This window comes from Condylura cristata, unplaced genomic scaffold (genome assembly GCF_000260355.1).
Source record: "Condylura cristata isolate star-nosed mole 26May11 unplaced genomic scaffold, ConCri1.0 scaffold00012, whole genome shotgun sequence".
NCBI classification, from domain to species: Eukaryota; Metazoa; Chordata; class Mammalia; order Eulipotyphla; family Talpidae; genus Condylura; species Condylura cristata.
In genome coordinates this window covers 30,454,245-30,474,378 of record NW_004567113.1, presented here as the reverse complement: position 1 = coordinate 30,474,378, position 20,134 = coordinate 30,454,245, and the positions used below count along the sequence as shown (strand labels likewise).

The 20,134-nt window shown below is 41.5% G+C and overlaps 1 protein-coding gene across 3 annotated transcripts in view; it reads left to right on the top strand.

The window, feature by feature from the left end:
* Positions 1-17,490, top strand: part of KIT (v-kit Hardy-Zuckerman 4 feline sarcoma viral oncogene homolog) — an 80,747-nt gene extending 63,257 nt beyond the window's left edge. The window contains exons 8-21 of one of the 3 annotated variants that reach the window (XM_004681289.2): positions 2,413-2,527; positions 4,227-4,408; positions 5,558-5,664; positions 5,756-5,882; positions 6,165-6,269; positions 6,348-6,458; positions 7,667-7,817; positions 9,636-9,727; positions 10,112-10,239; positions 11,584-11,706; positions 14,691-14,802; positions 14,919-15,018; positions 15,335-15,440; positions 16,564-17,490. In XM_004681289.2, the coding sequence (XP_004681346.1) occupies positions 2,413-2,527; positions 4,227-4,408; positions 5,558-5,664; positions 5,756-5,882; positions 6,165-6,269; positions 6,348-6,458; positions 7,667-7,817; positions 9,636-9,727; positions 10,112-10,239; positions 11,584-11,706; positions 14,691-14,802; positions 14,919-15,018; positions 15,335-15,440; positions 16,564-16,692 (1,688 nt within the window). In that variant the 3' untranslated portion in view covers positions 16,693-17,490. Of the gene's footprint in view, positions 1-2,412; positions 2,528-4,226; positions 4,421-5,557; positions 5,665-5,755; positions 5,883-6,164; positions 6,270-6,347; positions 6,459-7,666; positions 7,818-9,635; positions 9,728-10,111; positions 10,240-11,583; positions 11,707-14,690; positions 14,803-14,918; positions 15,019-15,334; positions 15,441-16,563 lie in introns of all 3 variants that reach the window. The other 2 variants (XM_012724221.1, XM_004681288.2) reach the window with 2 other exon arrangements.
* Positions 17,491-20,134: the final 2,644 nt, after the last annotated feature.

The window sequence follows — 20,134 nt, the reverse complement described above, 5'->3', positions numbered from 1 at the left end:
TTCTTTCTTTCTTTCTTTCTTTCTTTCTTTCTTTCTTTCTTTCTTTCTTTCTTTCTTTCTTTCTTTCTTTCTTTCTTTCTTTCTTTCTTTTTTATGATTTATTTATTTATGCATACAGAACTGGGGTACAGGCCAGAGGTGCAGGGGTGGGGAGAGGATTCACCAGAGACAGAGTGGGAAGCAGAACAGGCAGATCTACAACATATACTGCTGAGGGAAGCAGGGGCAAGACAAGAGAGGTGGCCGTGGCTCGCTTGCAGTGCTGGGCTTTAACCCATTGCACACACAAGAGTGACACTCCGATCATGGTGGTGGAGGGCCCCAAAGTCAGCATTTTCTTTTGTTTGGTCTTTTCTGGTGGCTCCAGCTGAATTTCTGTGGAGTCTTTTGTTCCTTTGGGGGAACTTCATTATTTAGCACCTCATACTGTGTGTCTGCTAGGACTCAGGCCACTCCGTGGAATGAGGTTCCTACCCTTGAGAACACTTAGTCTGATGGAGGAAGGAGCCCAGGATGCCACATAGAGCATCAGGTGCTTCTGAGTGTTGCAGGAATAGTGAGGAAAGACTTTGGCTTTGCACTGCTGAGGACAGTTTGGAAAAAGAGGTGACTCTTGGATTGAGTCCAGAGAGACCTGCCTTCTGCTGCCTGTGGTCTCCAGCAAATCGCATTCTCCTGAAGTTCCACTGTTTTTTGTGTTATGTCCTACTTTTCAGCCCGATTACACAGTTGCCCATGATAATTAAATGAAACTTGCCAGATGGATGCCTTTGCAAGACGATGGCTCGTCTGCTTGCTCTATTTGTAAAAGCTGGCACTGGATCCAAATGCTCAAGGATGCTCCTACCTTGAGATCGGAGTGTCACTCTTGTGTGTGTATTAGCCAAATGGCCTGTCCATCAGCAGGGCCAGGTTGAGTGACAGGTGGGTGTGCCATGCATGTGGACACTGGTCCCTGCCAGGCCTTTCTGCCTGCAAGGAGATGAGGTGCTGGGAGATTGTTCCACAAAGATGTCATTTATCAATGTTCTCTTCCTTCGAGGAAATCAGCTTCCCAAGCCTCTGATATGTCAGTCTTGCCTTCTCACCACATATGCTTTTCTTATCAATGGCAACATAATTAATGTCAAATTCCTGATGCCTCGGGTTCACACACATTATCACACCATCTTAAAGGAGCAATTTTTAGATCATCAAAGAGAATATTTAGAACCGCAGATACAATGAACTTAATCTGCTACCAAATTGAACTAACCAGGGAGTATGGGCATTCTCGTCACAAAAGAAAAACCGAATCATTGATAAGTTTACTGCTTTCTTTCTTTGGGTTTTCTGGGTCCCTTGTGTGCTCCCTTCTCGTTTCTGTGTCACCACATCCCAAGGAAATGAGTGATGCTATCATCGCATTTTACGTGACGAGGCTTGATGCGGAGGGTGGAGAGCCCATGGGCGTCATGTATGCAAACCTCTGACTCCCCTGGGGACACCTGTGATCTGTCTTCAGGCTTGGCGCCCTCCATAATGCACCTGGGGACATAGGGTATACCTCACCGTCCTTCAAATATGTCAGCAGTCGCACCTGACCTCATAAACTCATCTTCCTTGAACTCAGAGAAGATCTCAGGATTTTGCAGTGCTTTGTGTCACCCTTGATTGAATATTATTTGTTGTAGTTACACAGAAATGTCAAATTAGAGCAATTCCTGCTGATAACAATACTTTTTTTTAGTGATCATACACATATATCTATAACATAAGCCTCTTGGGCTGGTTATTTTCTCTTCATATTTTGCATTTGAAATACACATTGGGAGTTATATCCTTTGTTGTATTTTTACACGTGTTGTGGCTTCTCTGTAAATTGGATGATTCAGCTTTTCATCTGCACTGCCTCTCTGCCCCACCACTCCCCTACCCCCAAGAAAAAGAAAATTCCTGATTGTAAGAGTACTATTTTTCTGTAACTCCTACTTTTAGCCATTTCAGTCTTTGCATAACTTGAAATTCCCAAGAAAGTTCTGGTAACATGAAATCTGAGAGGGCAGAAATCCTTTATTACAGTTTGGGATCCTAGAGTCTTGATTGCAAACAGTCGTTACAGGTCCCAGCTCGCTGGGAACAGAAGCCACACCAGGCAGAAGCTCCACTCCAGCCATCCCTAGAAGAGGGTTTCAGGGACCCCGCCGCTGCCAGTCCTGCCAGATGCATTGTCCATGTGGGGTCTGGGCAGGTCTAACTACCAAAGCCTTTGTCCTCTGTTACCTTCATCCTGGGGCTCAGATTCTCCACTTGCACCATGTTCCCTCAAGTTGAGGTCCGCCTCAAGTGCAGGAGAGTTCTAAGGGTTTGAAGAGGAGGGGTTTGTGCTGAAGTTTCTCAGCAATGTGACATGTGGCCTCTGCTCTTCTGCAGCAAAACCAGTAATTCTGACTCGTGACAGTCTCATGAATGGCATGCTCCAGTGTGTGGCAGAAGGATTCCCCGAGCCCACAATAGATTGGTATTTTTGTCCAGGAGCCGAGCAGAGGTAAGGCCATTATTTTGGCACTACTCAAAATGCAACAGGGGAAGACTGCAATTCAGTTGCATGTCAAATGTGTTTTCAGATTTCTTTTCAAAAAGCTTTGTTTTGGTTATTATTTTTTCTATCCATGTAATTTTTTTAGAGGGCATAATTGCTACCTTTTCCATGGTAGACATTAATTTTGTTTGCTGAAAAATGATTACTGAATGACTTCTCTATTTTGGTGGTTATCTTTTTGGATTTGTCATGGCAATTTCTAGCCTGCAGGTAGATAAAGCAATTTTCCAGGGCAGAGTAATTAGATTTCCATTCTATACACAGGAGGTAATGTGTGGGGGAAATGTGGCAGTAGTTATCATGAAAAAATTACCTCAGAAGTTAATTGCCAAGTTACCAAAAAGGAATGATCACACAATTACAACATACATATGGTGCTTGTAAGCTTCATGTTTCCAAAAGGTTTGCTTGCTGATTAGGTGCTCAGCCCCTGCAAGGAGCACACCTGGCGCTCGCTTCCTCTCCCTCACAATCCACACTTAAGCCTTAAATTGTCCGTCTGCATTACCTGAAGATGAAAATGGGGTCAGCGTCACTATTGTTATCCATCAACTGCTATTTTATGCTCTAGCTTTAAAAGCTCAGTGTACATCACAATTGAATAGTCAGGATAATAATAGAAATTTTATTTTTCACTGGAATAGACCTTTTTAGCACAACAAGTTGGAAGAGGTTACATGGGATTGCTGTTTTCAGCTCCATGTTGGAATGTTTTCTTTGGGGAATAATAGGAAGGGTTCAAGACCCCCGCAAAGTGTATGCACAGTGGAAGCAACCCCGGCAGTGACAGCTACTCTCATTCAGCAAATATTTATGGAGCATCTGGGTACGCTGATACTGGTCTAGAGAGAAGAACACCCCCCCCCCCCGTCCTCTGTGGTGAGCCCCCATTCTGATGGGTGGAGATGGAACACAAGCCAGCTGACCACTACAGGCTGCTGTCACTTGCTTAGGAGGAAAAAATGAAGGAGTGACTAGGAAACTGCTAAGTAGTGGGGAAAGGAAGAGGGGGCATTTGAAATAGCCCCTGGGACTGTCTCCTGGTGACTTTTGCCACCGGCTGGTACTCCCAGTCTTGCAACCTGTCTATCCTGCCACAGAGCCTGAAGCCACAGGGGCCTCACTCCTGGGGTTCTGCCTGGCCATGCCCATCCTTGTAGACTTTAATGCTGACCTCCTCCACACACTTCCTTTCAACCCTTCATACAGCTCTTCAAAATTGGCTTATTCACAAGGGTCCACTCATGGTCGGGATATGTGCCAGCCATCTTACTTAATTCATTTCTAATCCTTTCAATAATCCTCCAACATAAGTATTGCCAGACAAGTATTCAATCCAGTTTTACAGCTGTAAGACTCAAGTCCTGCAGAGTTTGACTTGTCAGAGACCAACAGAACAGGAGCTTGAGTTGGGATTCAAACCCACAGCTTCCTCCCAAACCACCTCGCCCTTACTTCTTGTCTTCACCTTGCTCTGTGGCCTCCCTGTGCCATAGAAATGTCCGGTCCTCACCAGGCTCTCAGTTGCAAACGGATATTTCTGGTTACGACCCTCTGACTTAGTGTTTGAAGGCTGCTAAATCCAAAGTGTTTCATTTGTTTATTTTCCTCAAGTAAGTCTGGGTTGTTGTTTTCTTCCCTATAGATGTTCTGTTTCTGTTCAGCCTGTGGATGTGCAGCTCCAAAACTCATCAGTGTCACAGTTCGGAAAGCTAGTAGTTCAGAGCTCCATCGATGATAGTACCTTCAAGCACAATGGCACGGTCGAGTGTAGGGCTCACAATAGTGTGGGCGAGAGTTCCGCCTATTTTAACTTTGCATTTAAAGGTAACAACAAAGGTATATTTCTTTTTAATCCAATTTCAGGGGATGTTTAGTCTCTGCCTACCATATCAATCATGATTTTAAGTCCATTCCATCACTGGCCATGCCATTTCTGGTAATACCTGCATTGCATTGTACTGTCCTCAAACTCGCTCAGTATCATTCTGTACTAGTTTGTGAATAAACTTTCTGCAGTAATTTTAACCACGTGCTATATTGATTTTGTGTGTTTGTGTATTGTAATTCCTATTACTTCCCTAAAAAAAGGATTGAGAAAGCCACCAGGGGACTGTCATACCCATATGCAAACCAAGTTAAGAAGATTTTAAAAGATCTAAATTCAATAGAAAATGTTAGTTATTTAAAATCTATTATTTTAGCACATTGGTGGACGCTGTCAGAAAGGTAACACACTGCCTTTTGTGAAGACATGTGAGTGAGCTATTTCTTAAGTGACTTTGACTTTTGATTCCTGAGTGCCTAGCCTTCCTAATGGAAGTTCAGTGAGCCTGGTATATGAATTGATGAATTGCTGTGGCTGTGGAAAACAAAGAAACCAGGCACCTACAATCACAGGGCTCAGTTTTTGTTTTCCTAAATTGGCAAAGGCGAGTGCCAAAGAGTGGTGTATTTTCAGTTAGTGAGCAGCGAGAAGAGGATTATACTGTTCATCATCAGGGGCTGTTTTCTGTTTTGTTTTTTTTTTTTTTTTTTTTTTTTTTAGACACAGCAATGAAAAGAATGCTTTAAAAAATGTTTTCATGCTCACGGTAGAATTAGAAAATACAGGGAAGTATAAAGAAGAACATCGGAGCCACCCATGAAGGAAGCTTCTTAGAGGTGGCTGAGGCAGGGATCTGATGAAAGGACAAAGTTCATTTACATGCTCCTTCTCATTGACACACAGAGTAAAGTTGTTCTTTTACTATAGAAATCTCAAATGTACTTCCATGGGAATCCCGTTAAAAGTTGTTATTTTAACAGATGCCTTTGAATGACAGGAGTAAGATAGTACCAAGGAACTGAGGAGCATTTTCATGGCTTTGAGTCCTCCCATGGGGTGCAAGAGGGAGGGGGTGCACGTGGGCTTGGGGCATGTCGTGAAGAGCCAGTCCTGGCAATAATGTGCTTCCACGTCCCTCTTTCATTTAGAACAACTCCATCCCCACACCCTGTTCACACCTTTGCTGATTGGTTTTGTGATTGCAGCTGGTATAATGTGCATCATTGTGATGATTCTTACCTACAAATATTTACAGGTAACCATTTATTTACTCTCTGCCTCGAGTGCTACAGTGGCTGAAACATTAATCATTATTAATAGGTGATATATCTTTCTCCCCTCCGCAGAAACCCATGTATGAAGTACAGTGGAAGGTTGTTGAGGAGATAAATGGGAACAACTATGTTTACATAGACCCAATGCAACTTCCTTATGATCACAAATGGGAGTTTCCCAGAAACAGGCTGAGTTTTGGTCAGTATGAAACAGGGGCTTTCCGTATAGTCTTTTTGTCCATGCATAACAATGGCTTTGGCAACCCTAAAAGCTTCTGTTTTTGTTTTTTTTTTTCCTACCTGAAACAATAAGTATGTTCTGTGAAATCTCATTGTGTGATAGATTTGGCAGAAAGCACCTTTCAGGGAAATGTATCTAGGCATTTGTCTTTAATTTCTTCGTTGACTTTTGCCATTACACAAACGGGCCTTCAGTCCTAACACCACCACTTTGGTGACATTGTGGTCTCCCTCTCTGCAGGGAAAACCTTGGGTGCTGGTGCCTTTGGGAAAGTTGTCGAAGCCACTGCTTATGGCCTCATTAAGTCAGATGCTGCCATGACCGTCGCTGTGAAGATGCTCAAGCGTAAGTTTCTGTAGCCCTTGTGTGCCCACCTCAGCTTGCCAGACTTGCTGTTTGCTAAAACGACGTTTCTGATTTTAGCAAGTGCCCATTTAACGGAACGAGAAGCCCTCATGTCTGAACTCAAAGTCTTGAGCTATCTTGGGAACCACATGAATATCGTGAATCTTCTGGGCGCGTGCACCGTAGGAGGTAAAGCCACTGACTGTCCAGTTGCCTTTTATTATCTTGTCAGATTATCGAAAGGAGGAGCTTTTAATATGACTTTGACAATGCTTGATTATAAATGCCTTCCAAGATTTTACCCAGGTTATTGTTGCCTCTTGTTAGATCTCCACCCCTGCCCCCAGCAAAACAAAACTATTGTTCTTAAGAATGTGTATTTAGTTTTAGCATCAGAGGTGGGACCACCAGGAGATAGGCCAGTCACTTATCACATGTCTCTGACAATAATGACCTTTTAAATATCTCAAAAGTATCTTCTCTTGTCCACAAAGTTATCCTTTTCTTGTTTAGCTGGATCATAGCTAGTCACTGATGGGTCACTATTTCTCTAGATACCATAATCAAAAATAGGCCTGTAAGCCTGCCAGTCCTCAAATATTCAACAAATGAGGCAAACTCTTCTCTTGCCTAAAGCAGAAACTTGCAGATCTGAAATATTAGTCACTCCTCCCATCATAGACTTCATGCTGTTTCCAGAAATCATTTTCATCCAGAGGGCTGGAGAGTCATCAAATGAGCTGTTCCCGGACATTTGGAGAGATCAAAAGCCAGAGGACAGCTTTATGTAGTTTTGTAAAATCGCCCTCCTAAATGTTGCTTTGTCATGTCATGAATGGTTCATGAGCAGTTTCTGTCCAGGGTCTGACTTCAGCTGCCTGGTGTAACACCTATAACATTTCCAACTAGTCGTGCTCAGAGCGCAGATGATGCCCTGTGACTTCAGGTTTTCACCCCCTTTCTAGGCCTGTCTCAGCTGGCTGTTCCATGTGGCTGGGTATCCTATCATGTCTCCATTTGCGCTCTGCCTCATTTCTATAATGACATTACTAAGAGCGTGTGAAACCCTGCTGTAAACAGAAGAGAATCAAAGGATCCTTGGGAAGCTTGATACTAGTATAGTGTTTGAACTCATCAACTCTTTTGTAAAACCAGCAGTCACGCCTGGCCCCAATACTGGTGTTACTTAGAAATGCAGGGAGAAGGGGGCCTGTTTGTTCGGTAATACTCCAGCAGGGCTGCTTTTTGCTGAGCCATGTTAATAGAAAGGATTGTATCAGCCCTAAGTAGGCTTCTATCCTGCATGTTAATGGCCACACTGACCCTTAGGGATTTGACAGGAGGCAGGATTATCTATGGCGCTCACCTCTTTCTCACCTTTTCTTATATGCTTGTAGGGCCCACCCTGGTCATTACAGAATATTGTTGCTATGGTGATCTTTTGAATTTTTTGAGAAGAAAACGTGATTCATTTATTTGCTCAAAGCAGGAAGATCATGCAGAAGCAGCACTTTATAAGAACCTTCTTCATTCAAAAGAGTCTTCCTGGTAAGACTGATTTACATAAACAGTCGGCAATTGACAGCAGTTTATAGGGTCATAAGGGGTTGTAATCAATGCTGATTCTTTAAAAAATGAACCAAGGTATGTTGAGCTACAAAATTGGAATTATTAAATCATTTAAATGTGATTAACAGTTTCCAAATTCAAATAGTGTTTTTAAGGATTCAAGTAAACTTACAATTTTTTTTTTAAATCCACCTTTAGTATTTTTCTGGATTTTAATTCTATTCAGCAGAACAAATTCCATACATGTTTCTTTTGTCATGGCACTGTTCTGGTGTGTCATTGCATTTAGACTGTTGAGCTCAGTACTATATGCATCTTTATAGTGAGGCACTGTTTATAGAGAAAATGGGAAATCCTGTCAAGCTGTCACTGGAAATTCCTTTAAAACCTTGAACAGAGTGGCAAAGAGCTCTGAACATTTCTCTGCACAGTCTACCTCTGAATTATTTCTCTTTCCTTACCTTTTTTTTTCTTCAGATAACTCACCATGCTATAAAAAAGTCAGTTACTCTCTAGTACATTAAAAAAAAAAAAGCCAGTATCTGTTCATCTCTTTGATCACTGATAGTCTGAATTTGAATGATGTTTAAAGAGCTTCAAGTTCCTTTAAAGTGTATTAGACAGGTTTACAACCATAGTAGATTGTTTTTTCTTACCTGTTCTTTCCTTATGTTTCTCAGATTCCCACCACGTAAGTTTTTCTAGATTCATCCAACCCAACAAAAAGCATACTCAGCAGGCCCAGTTTCTTATACTTTATATTTCTACAGCTGTGTGGTAGATTTCTCCTCTGTTTATTCTTTGGCAAGACTGTGTCTCCCAAACACAGCTCCAGGCCTTCAATGAGACCTCAGTAAATATTATTGATGGGAAATTATATCTTAAAGCCCTTTTCTGCAGCTCCTGCTAAAGTTTTCAACCCCAGGTGAAACTCATTAATGTATGTTTTCGTCTTCTGAATTTGAGTAGTGTCCAGTGATAGTAAAATGAGGCACAAACCATCTTTTGTTAGTTTCCTCAGCTCAGATGCTCTTTATATAAATAAATTAGTCATTTTGTTGTTTTTTCCCCCCTGAATCCTTGGCCCCATATATAGTTTTAATTTTCTGAAATAATGGCCTAAGTTGTTCAAGCCTGTGTGGTATGCTTTGTGCTTTGGGATTCCATATGGGATTGGAACCACCAGCATACTCTGAAGGAGATTGTTGTCATGGTGTTTCTATGCTAATCAGAAGCAGGAAGTACTAGAAATCTTGAAGACTCTCCAGCCAAATGTTGCAGATTCAAGAGGTCCAGATGGTTCAGAAAATCATCCAAATTATTGGTGTTTATCTGAACCAAACTTGATTTTTTTTTTAATTTGCCTTCCATCAGTCACTCTATGTTAAAGATCTCTGCCTTCCCCTGTAACACATCTACAAAGCTCTTGTGCTTTGAGTCTTCCTTGTCTTTCATCTTGTCTCTTGGGGCTAATTTAGAGGGTTTGAAGTAACATGGGATAATGTTTTTGCCTCTCTGATTCCCATTAAATCCCTGGTGTCAAAGATGATAAATTTCTACCCTGACTCCCATTTCTGACTAAACACAAAAAAGGCCATCTAATGCCTAGGGATTGGACCCTAATGTTGAATATTAAAAACTCAAAGCATTTTGAGCGAGATTTTCCCATTCAAAGTTAGCAGCAATGTTCTTCAGATAAAATCAGCCTATTGGGGGGGAAGGGAGTGGGGACCAAGCACCTGCCCCTATTTTCCATTTTGTACAATCATGGTTTGATGACTGTTCCCTCTCTCCCAGCAGTGACAGTACTAATGAATACATGGACATGAAACCCGGAGTTTCTTATGTTGTTCCAACCAAGGCAGACAAAAGAAGATCAGCAAGAGTAGGTGGGTACCTATGAAGCAATAAAAGAGCTTCCTTTACAAAGGAGCGCTCATACTTCTATGGAATATGAGCCGACCCCGGGAGTAACTCCTTATCCACATAGCAAAGTCTAGTGCCAGTGGCAGTTAAGGGGAGCAAATAAGAGTTATTTTTTTGTCTTAATCCGCCTTTTCCCATAGAGATTTTGTGCCCTGATCCAAGATTGTGAATAATAACTTGAGATTCAACCCTTATCTGCTCTCAGCTTAGGGGAAGTGAGTTGCCTTCCAATTCATAACATGGCTAGTTCATTCATTGCCAGCCTTTGGTATTATTGTTGTCATTGTCTTCTCTTTTCCCAGCTTTTAAGTTTTTAATTGCTAAGAAAATCCTTTTCCTTCTACCAGGCTCCTATGTAGAAAGAGATGTGACTCCCGCCATCATGGAAGATGATGAGTTGGCCCTGGACCTGGAAGACTTGCTGAGTTTTTCTTACCAGGTGGCAAAAGGCATGGCATTCCTCGCCTCAAAGAACGTAAGTGGGGGCTGATTTTCTGTAAAGATTTTTTCTTTAAAGTAATAATAATAATAATAGTAATGGAGTATTTTAAAGCCATGGTTAGAATGCAGAGTATCATTATGAAGTGTGGTAACCAAAAGCAAAGGAAATTTAGTTTCTTCATGTTCCAACTGCTGTCTCTTCGGAATGTCTAGTCTCATTTATAAACTTTTTTAAAGTGCAAGCCTGTCTAAATGAGCTTTCTATGAATTTTTTTATAGGCCATGAATTCATTTCAAACATTTAGCTTTTTAGGATATAGGAGCTGCTCTTTAGAAAACAGAGAATAATTCTATCAGCAAAGGGAGGAGGGAACTCAAGTAGGTACAATCCTTGGTGCAGCAGCTTATACTTGCGTCTCACTGAAATTAGACCCCAAATACTGTATTTTTATTAATGAAGTTTGCAGGAGTAAGGCATCAAAAAGAATAGCACACATTTTGGAGAAGGATAGAGATGGAAAGGGAATCATGTTTCTAAAACAAGGAACATGTCCTCTGGAAGGTGAGAGAAATTCCTAGGAAAAGGGACCACAAAAGAGAATGAGAGGTGGCCTATGGGTTAAGTCTCACCACTGTCACCACTCAGGCCTGAGTTCAAGCCCTAGCAAGGGAGATAACCTAACCACATAGGGCACAGCAGACCTCCCCTGTGTCTCCAGTTGCTCTCCTCAGCAGTGTATTTCAGTAGATCTACTTGTTCTGTTCTCCACTGTGTATCTGGTGAATCCGCTCACCTCACACCCCATATCTTCAGTCTACACCCCAGTTCTTCTATGCATAAATAAATAAATCTTAAAAAAATAGAATGAGGTTTTAGATCCTAGCCTTAAGTGTCATTGGTGGCATTTCCAAATAATTACAAAATGAAGGAGAATATGGAGTGGCTAAAATAAAGAGCTTCTTGACCTTGTGTCTTTGGGAAATGTCAAGTTGAATTCGTAAAGACATTTTTGAAACTTCATAAAAGAACTTTCAAAGAGATGCATGCAAGAATAACTTTTAGTTTTTTTAAAAAAATTAACTGTTTATAATGTATTTCTCCTGAGAAGAGAAAGAAGTATTTTTTCAAGTTGGTTTTGAAAGTGATTGTAGTAATGAAAGTCCTAAGGATATATAAAACACAAATTTTGAATATCATTCAAGGCACAATTTAAATATTTATTTTTAGTTTACCCAATAGTTTAAATGTAAAGAAAAAGTTTTGGATTTTTGTAACATAAGCAGCACGCTAGTGCTAAACATAGTTCCCACTCTTTAGAATATATAAAATAAATGTAAATGATTTTCTTTTCTTCCCCCCACCCTCTTTCTCTAAAAGTGTATTCACAGAGACTTGGCTGCCAGGAACATCCTCCTTACCCATGGGCGAATCACAAAGATTTGTGATTTTGGTCTAGCCAGAGACATCAAGAATGATTCTAATTATGTGGTCAAAGGAAACGTAAGTAGTACACTCTGTTTGACAGTCCAGTTTTAGTTTCAAGTTTTTATAGGAATGGTTTTTTATGATTTTCATAATGTAAATCCTACCTTTGAGAGATCATGCGTTCTAGCAGTCGAATTAAGTTTTTCAGCCAAATTTGCATGGTATGCTGAACATTACTACAACCAACATTCCGATAATAGAATTCCTAATTCTAATTGTGTAATTATGGGGCATGTGAAGGAAACAGAAATAGCCTTAATTTTCATTATAGCCTGAGAATAGCAATGAACTTGATTTTGCTCAAGTGAAACAAATGTGGCCCTGAAGGTCACCACAGGAGAGTTTTATTGTGCGATTGACATGCTCTGTGAAAAAGATGAAAATCTGAGATAATGTTCAGAATTAGGCATCTAGTTATAATCAATAGAGAGCTTATTAAATTCGTTCATAAACAATAACTGGTTTCTAGCAACACAGTGATTTTATTTCAGAGTGTTTTATTGCATTGTATCATCAGAACCAGCCCTTGACATTGGAATGTAAACATTGCAGACACTGAGGCAACAGTAAATTTGAGTGACTTTTCTCCCTGTGACCTATGGCAGAGGTCAGCAGAGGTGAAACTTGAGCCCTTGATTTTCAAGCGGTATCCTATTAGTAAGTAACATTAGTAAGGGAAGCCAGAGTCCTGTATGTAAATTCTCCACAGAAATATCTATTTCCGTGGACTCATTTTGCCACCTCAGATCTACTCCTGGTGATTGCAGTTTGTGCTCCCTATGATAATGGAGTATTTTCTCCGTTGTTGTGGCATCTCTGAGTAGACTGTATTTGACTTGGTTTTGTAGAAAATTGCTGGGTTTACCTCCTGATCAGAAAGTAGTTTTCTTTTTTTAAATCTCTGAAGCTCATTTTCATCATCGGGAATGTTAATCAAACCTAATACTCTCCATCCCAGTAGGGACGGAAGTGTAGGGGCTTCTTAATGGTTTCTGAAGGGCACGAGTAAGAAGTCATGGTCACTGGGTTTAATCTTGCTAAGGTTGAATCTGGCTCCATCATTAATACTATCAGCTGCTTTGTAAAGTTGTTGTGAGGATTAAATAAATTAATGTCTGAAGTCACTAAAACAGTGTCTGCCCCCTTGCAGTGAATACTTACTATAAATATCCTGGCCATTCTTGATAACTATCTCATGCTGCAGGTTCTTAATAGCTTGTTATTGGTTAGTGACCTGGTTGGAGTGGGCAAGGGCTAGTTAAGCACTGTCAGACTTCCAGATCATGGACCCCTGCTCAAGTCCTTTCTGCTGAGAGCACCACAGGAGGCTACTGGTGATGGAGAATATATAGAAAACAAGAGTTGAAAACAAGAATAGGCCACATGTTACGCCTCCTAACCATGCACTGTAGTCATATGAGAGTTCTTTGTTGTATTCATTTCTCAGAAAGTTCATTTACTTCTGAGGTTTTGTCCTTTTGTGCTATGGCAAAGCCCACAGATCTCTCTGAGAATGCTGCTTTAATTGTATAAAATAAAATGCACACAATTACCAAGAATTTAAATGGAGAGATCAAAATATTAATAAGTGAATGTGATTTGTCCAAATGTTTTGCTTTGTTACACACGTGATATGTTCTAAGTGTGTCTCAAAGCAGCTTCATGTCAGAGTGGTGATGAATGTGAACTGTAATATGATAGAGCTATGGCCACTGCTGGTGACAACCTCAAGTTACTGTCTCTGAGCTCTTGTCACCTTCACTGCTCCTTTAAGGAAATGTTCAATTTCAGTGGAAAGTTAGCAAAAGCAGTAATTTACTTTTTCCTTCTAAGTTCACAGGCCCCTGAATTTCAGGACACCTATACATCTCAGAATGAAAACCTCTATAGGAAAGATCTGTAGCACAGAATCTAGGAAAAAATATTGGAAGGCTTTTTTTTCCTACTGAGTACAATAACTTTGAGATTAGAAAAATCATCTTCCCAGTTTTCAATCCTAAATGGATTAGGGAAGGGTTGATTTAGCTTTTTAAAGTAGATTAAGAAGCAGGAATTCCGAATGTCTCTCAGAGGGACAGTCACAGAAAATTTGGTTCAATTGTAACAACAAGAGTTCAGCATGAGAAGGACGGCTGTTACTGTTCAGCCCCTAATCTGCGCTCATCACCTTTGGAATAGACATAATCACTACAAGTCACTACCATCGACATTAGTCAGGCAGTATGCATGAAACACTTTCTTCCCACAAATAACTCATGAGATTGAATTATTATCTCTGTTATAGAACAGAATGCCAAGGTGTAATGTAATTAGTAAGGGTGTTTCTCATATCCTACTGTATGGGCTCATTTGGGTTACATACTACAGAAAACTCAGAAGAAAAGTAAAAAGTGTGGGAGTAGCAGTTGCGGCCAACCTACTGGTCCCATAAGGTACTTCAGGCCCAAATCCTTTTACCATCCCTCATCTTCACGGTCTGAAACAACTCCAGACTATCCAGAAGGTGGGATGGCAGAAGGGAAGAGAGAAGGCAAATGGCACTTACCAGCTGTGTTGGAAGTAGCTTTTCCTAAAGTTGCCATGTAGCATGTAAGGGCCCAACTCAGTCACCTGGGTAATGTCACCTTATGCGGAAGGCCAAGTTCCTATTATTTAGTGGAAAGGAGCGAATGTATTCAGTGGCAATGGACAGATTTCCATTACTCGAGAAAGGCCAGTGATGGAGTCATTTCTGTCTGTCTGTGGTGTCTGTGCTCTGGACTGCCATGCTGTCCTGACTCACTGTCCCATATTTCCTGGAATAGTACACTTGGGAGCCATGTGTCAGAGGTGGTGGGGCCACCCGAGGTCACAAACGTGAAAGGTATTTTCAGTTTTCAGATAGCTGCTAAGTGCTCACTCCCACCTCCAGCTAGAGTAACATCTATAGGAATACTTTCTGGGTTTTTTTTTTTTTTTTTTTTTGAACTTCTTGATTATTAAGCTGGCTCTCTCTGTAGGCTCGGCTACCTGTGAAGTGGATGGCACCTGAAAGCATTTTTAACTGTGTGTACACATTTGAAAGCGATGTCTGGTCCTACGGGATTTTTCTGTGGGAGCTGTTCTCTTTAGGTAAGAAGATCCTTGCTAAGGGCACCTTGATTGCACTCGGCAGCTTCTTAAAAAGGCTTTGCCAGTGCCCTGCTTGCAGGTGATGAGCACTGATTTGCCAACTCTTTGTGCCTCAGGAAGCAGCCCGTATCCTGGAATGCCCGTCGATTCTAAGTTCTACAAGATGATCAAGGAAGGCTTCCGCATGCTGAGCCCTGAGCACGCACCTGCTGAGATGTAAGGGCTGTGACACTTTCCTTCACAGGATGCTCCCCTTGAATTGTTCAGTTTAAAGACAGAAACCCATATGGGGAGGGCCTTGGCTAGCACCATTTGAAATGTCACTTGGTTCCTTTTTACGACACCCTGGTCATTGCTGTAGCTCATTTTCATGAAATACAGAACACTTCATTTATAGTGTTGAACTCTGTGCACCCATTCAGCAGATGTTCATTTGCCATAGAAACAACCATGGAATTCCTTTTGAAATCATTGCCCTGAGGATAGGTCAGAGGGCACAAGTCAGGAGTCAACAATGCTGTTTGTTTTCCAGGTATGACATAATGAAGACTTGCTGGGATGTTGATCCCCTGAAGAGGCCAACATTCAAGCAGATCGTTCAGCTCATTGAGAAGCAGATTTCAGATAGCAGCAATCACGTGAGTACCTCACATGCCCTTCTCTTGTGTCCTCTCTCTGAGGCTCTGGCAGCACAGATCATGCACCTCAGCCCTCTCCTTCCTACCCAGCCCCCCCCCCCCACCGCCTCCATTCTGAACCAAAAAAGGATGTGGCACGAAGGTGGCTTTCACTCAGAGGTGTGCAAGTAGTAGTTTCCATAAGGATTTGCTCTGCCTCCACTCCCACCCCAAATGCTGGTCATGGGATGGGGATGTTCCTTCTCTCACCTGTCAGGCCATTCAAATTGGGGAGGGTTGGGGTGATGTGAACTAGAATAAAAGCATAGAAAAGACAGCTTGTTACTGCAGTGAAATAAGCCTTCTGCTCAAACAAGCGTAACCAGAAAGTGGCAGAGAACTGTCATATCCACAGCCGTGTAGAATGAAGTTGTTTGAAGTTGGGAGCCTCCAGTCCAGTGACTGGGGAAGGGGCAGGTACAAATCTGCTATTTCCTTTCCTGCTTCTAAGAGACAGTTAGTGATCCTTGCTTTGATTCAGACTTTTTTTTAACTGCTAGGCTCCTTCCCCCACACCCCTGTATTGTATGCTTAGAATGATCCCACCCCCATCCCACACCCTCCCTCACTGTATTGTATGCTTAGAACTATCCTTTCTTTTCAAAGAGTAAACTGCTGATACCTTGGGGTTAAACATGCCTTTTTGGGTATCAACATGCATTTCCAATTGAACAGCATTTTCCATCAGGTGCTTGATTCTCAGCTGAAGACCCAAGAAGGGCCAGAATCTCTTAAACGAAATCGCAGCAGTTGTTGGGTCCCAGTTGCTATAGAGATTTATAAACCATTTAAATAGGCTTGATCGTGCTGGTTCCCAGACAGGTACCATCAGCAAAACACATTTTTTTTTTTTTTAACTTGCTGTCACTTCTTACATAATCAGACCCTAGGGGGACTGAGGGTGAGACAAAATTGCTATGCTTTTTCGTCAAGATGACTTGGTTGGGGAGTGCAAAGTTCTCATAAACCTCTCCTGTTTCAGAGTCTTCATCCGTCATTTGCGACTCAGAGGCTGTAACTGTGTTCTTTGCCACTGCACTCGCTGTGGAGACTGGTGTATTGACTGTGAACTCACTTTCCTCAGGTTTACTCCAACTTACTGAACTGCGGCCCCAATCCGGAGCACCCTGTGGTGGACCACTCTGTGCGGATCAATTCCGTGGGCAGCAGCGCATCTTCCACCCAGCCTCTGCTCGTGCACGAAGATGTCTGAAGTGGAGCGAATGCCTGGGGGTCTCCCCATCAAGAAGGATCCCCATTCTTTCATTTTCCATGATGGTCATTGTTTTCCTTCGACTTGCATCTGACTCCAGGGTAGTGAACACCCCCTGTAATCCTGTCCTGTGAGCAGACTTGGGTGACCGATGACTTTTGTCATCTGGCACCACCCCCTTGCAAAGGTTCGAAATGCCTATGTTCCCCATAGCAAAGGGGGCTACCCTTCATGAGAAAAATTTAACTTGGAGAGTGGAAGGGACTAGACACCCTGAATTCTTTCCAAGTCTTCTCTAGTTTCTGCTCAAAAATGTGGTTGATCATTTGCATAAAAGGCAGTAGTCACCTACAGCTTTAGCAACCACCCATGATATGATGCAGAAAGATTGGAAGCTCAAATGTAAACCTTTGAGGTAGCAAATACAACATTAGTAGAACAATGGACAGAAGTCTAGGGCTATCTGGGCTTCAGAAGTCTAGTATTTCATGCGGGGAACAAGACATAGGTCATGAGAAGTTGCTCCTCGAGCATGAAGATGCTGCTATGCCTGGGCCTTTGTACTACTGACCTGGTTTCTCATTCGTTTGCTGTTAGGGAGCTGAAATGGAGAGAAGGTCCCCCCAGGCAGCATTTGTATATACTCATCTATACATTGTACGTGTTCATGTATTTGAGGGGGGGCATCTCACAAGGAGTGGTTTCTGGATACTACCTTGGCTCAAGTCTGTTGTGTGTAGAAATAGATAAGAGCCAGGCAAGTCTGAAGGAAACAGTTAATGCTTTTTTTTTTTTTTTTAAGAAAAAAACCTCCAAGCACAATGTTAACAAAAATCTCCTTTTGTAGTCAATGAACTCGCTCTGTAAATTATCCAGAACAAGCCTACCAGCTTCCAATGGCATTGTGCTCCATGGGTTTGATGCCATTTGAAATGTTACTGATTCGCTGCATGGCTCCAGCAGGGGTAAGAAAACGTGCTGTCTTAGTTGGAATACTTCTGTAGCAGGAAATAAAATTTAGATTCAGCCTCCTTGGCAGGCATGTCCTGGACACCGGGCCAGTATCTTTATAGGTGTGTGTGCGCGCGTGTGTGTATGCTTGTAGACAAAGATTTGGGGGGCTGTTCTTGCCCCAAGCCCAAGAAATCCTTTAGTACCCAAGAAGTAGCTTGGCTATCATCAGTACTGCTCTTGTTTCTCTTCACCTCGCTATCTGGAGAAGCATACCAAAAGCTTGCATAGATGCATGTGAGCGGCAGAGTGCTTAAGGACCTATTTATTTGCAATCCACCTGCATTAGGACGCTCTGTTATTTATACTCAACATACTGTACCATTCCTTAGGCTTTATTAATGCCACTCTCCCATGGAAAGTTATTTAAATTTTACCCTTTAGGTTGTAGCCTGGATATTCTTGGAGTTTGCTATTTTTCTTTTCTTTTTTTGGTCCTCATCACTTCCCAACTATGAGGGGTGGAAATGCTAGTATGTTGGGTTGCAAGATTCAGGTATGTCGCCTTCACGGTTTTCCCCTCCGAGGTCCCTTAGACTATATTTAGAGAACTGTGGCCATTCATCCAGAAGTAACCATTTGCACTGGAGTTCTATGCTCTCGCACCTTCCAAAGGTAACAGGTTTTGGTGTTTTGTTGTCACATAAGAGATTGTCATTGTTTGAAATACTTCAAAAACTTCCTTTGCGTTTCTATTTGATTCGAGTAAGAAAAGTGGTTGTTACTTGTAGATGTCTAGGTACTTCAGGGGCACTTCACTGAGAGTTTTGTCTTGGATATTCTTGAAAGTTTATATTTTTATAATTTTTTTTACATCAGGTGTTTCTTTGCTGTGGCTTAATGTTTGAAATTATTTTGTGGCTTTTATTTTGTAAATATTGAAATGTAGCAATAACGTCTTTTGAATATTCCCAAGCCCACAAGTCCTTGAAAATATTTTTTATATATACAGTAACTTTATGTGTAAATATGTAAGCGGTGCAAGTTTAAAGGATGTTTGTGTTCCATATGTGTTTTTTCCCCTGATATGTTGCTCAATTGTTGACAGTTCTGAAGAATTCTAATAAAAATGTAAATATATAAATCAAATGTAGTTTTGATTATTTCGTACTTAATGAAATGAAACTTTAAAGTGTTAAAGTGACATTAGAAGTTCATGTGTCCAGGTGCGTGACACTCAAGTCACTAGGCTAATATACTTGGACATTCAACAACTATTTGTTAAGACTATCATCTACTCTGTTGTCTGGTTTTCTCCTTACAATCTAAGTTTTCCATTTAGGTTGAAACTAAATATAGGAAAGTATTTTCATAGAGAACATTTTGAGAATTCTACACACTTATGATGATGAGTAGGTTGATTGATGACTACTTTTGTGGGCAAAATAATCAAATATATCAAATATAACTGGTGTGTGTCCACCTAAGGAATGCCTAAAAATTCACACGCGCCTTCAAGTAACTCACAAGGTTGACATGAGGCTTCCCAAGAAAGTGTTTTGTATATTCATTGGCTTGGATTTTGAAGAGAGGCTGTTTCACCAGGAGATGTCCATGCTCCACCCTTCAGTCCTGTTCCACTTGCTCCTGGCACTTAGTTCACCTCTAGCCCCAGTTTGGAAGGCAGTGATTCGTGCTGATTCTTTCGGTGCTGTGTGTGGCTAATGCATCCTCTGTTGTCAGGAGGCTTTGTCCAGACCGGAACCTGCACAGAGCCCGAGACCTTCCAGCTTGAAGCAAAGAACCACCCGGAGCCACGTGATCTACTAAGAATGTGTTAGGCACCCAGCACTGTCAGTTTTGATTTCCTTTATTGACGTGGCATCTAGGAGAAGAAAGGGGTGAAAGTGACCTGTAATCAAAAGGAACCTTTTAAAATCAGCAGGGAATTGTGTGGCTAGCAATTCATCACTAGTCTGTGAAAAACAGGCCCACATTTTAGTCAGGTGATTTCTATGAATTTATTACTGACAGGAATGAATGCTAATTGACCATTAAAGTTCTTTCTGCGTGTTTTTAATGTTAGCCTTTTTCATGTGTGTGAAATTTTGAGTTCGAAGCAACTCAAGGCTCCCGAATTATTACAGCAGACCTTGAAGGACAACGTTTCATTATAGTAATGATGAGAAAGGTCAGGATTTCTTAAACATTGTCTCACTTCAAGTTTCCTGGAGGATTTCTCTCACCAGCCCAGCTTGTAATGGCCAAGTCACATTGTGTTTGGTTTCCAGACTCAAGCTGGATTTAAATCAGTGCCAGTGCTGTCACCACCACATCCTGTTATGTCTTTGGGCAGATTAACTTTTGAAATATGAATTTCCTTAATCATAGAATCTACCTCAATGGACTCATATGAAGCTGCCAAGACTAACTGTTCTTATACCTAATGCATAAATTGCGCTCAATGCAAACTTGTGATGGCTAATTAGGA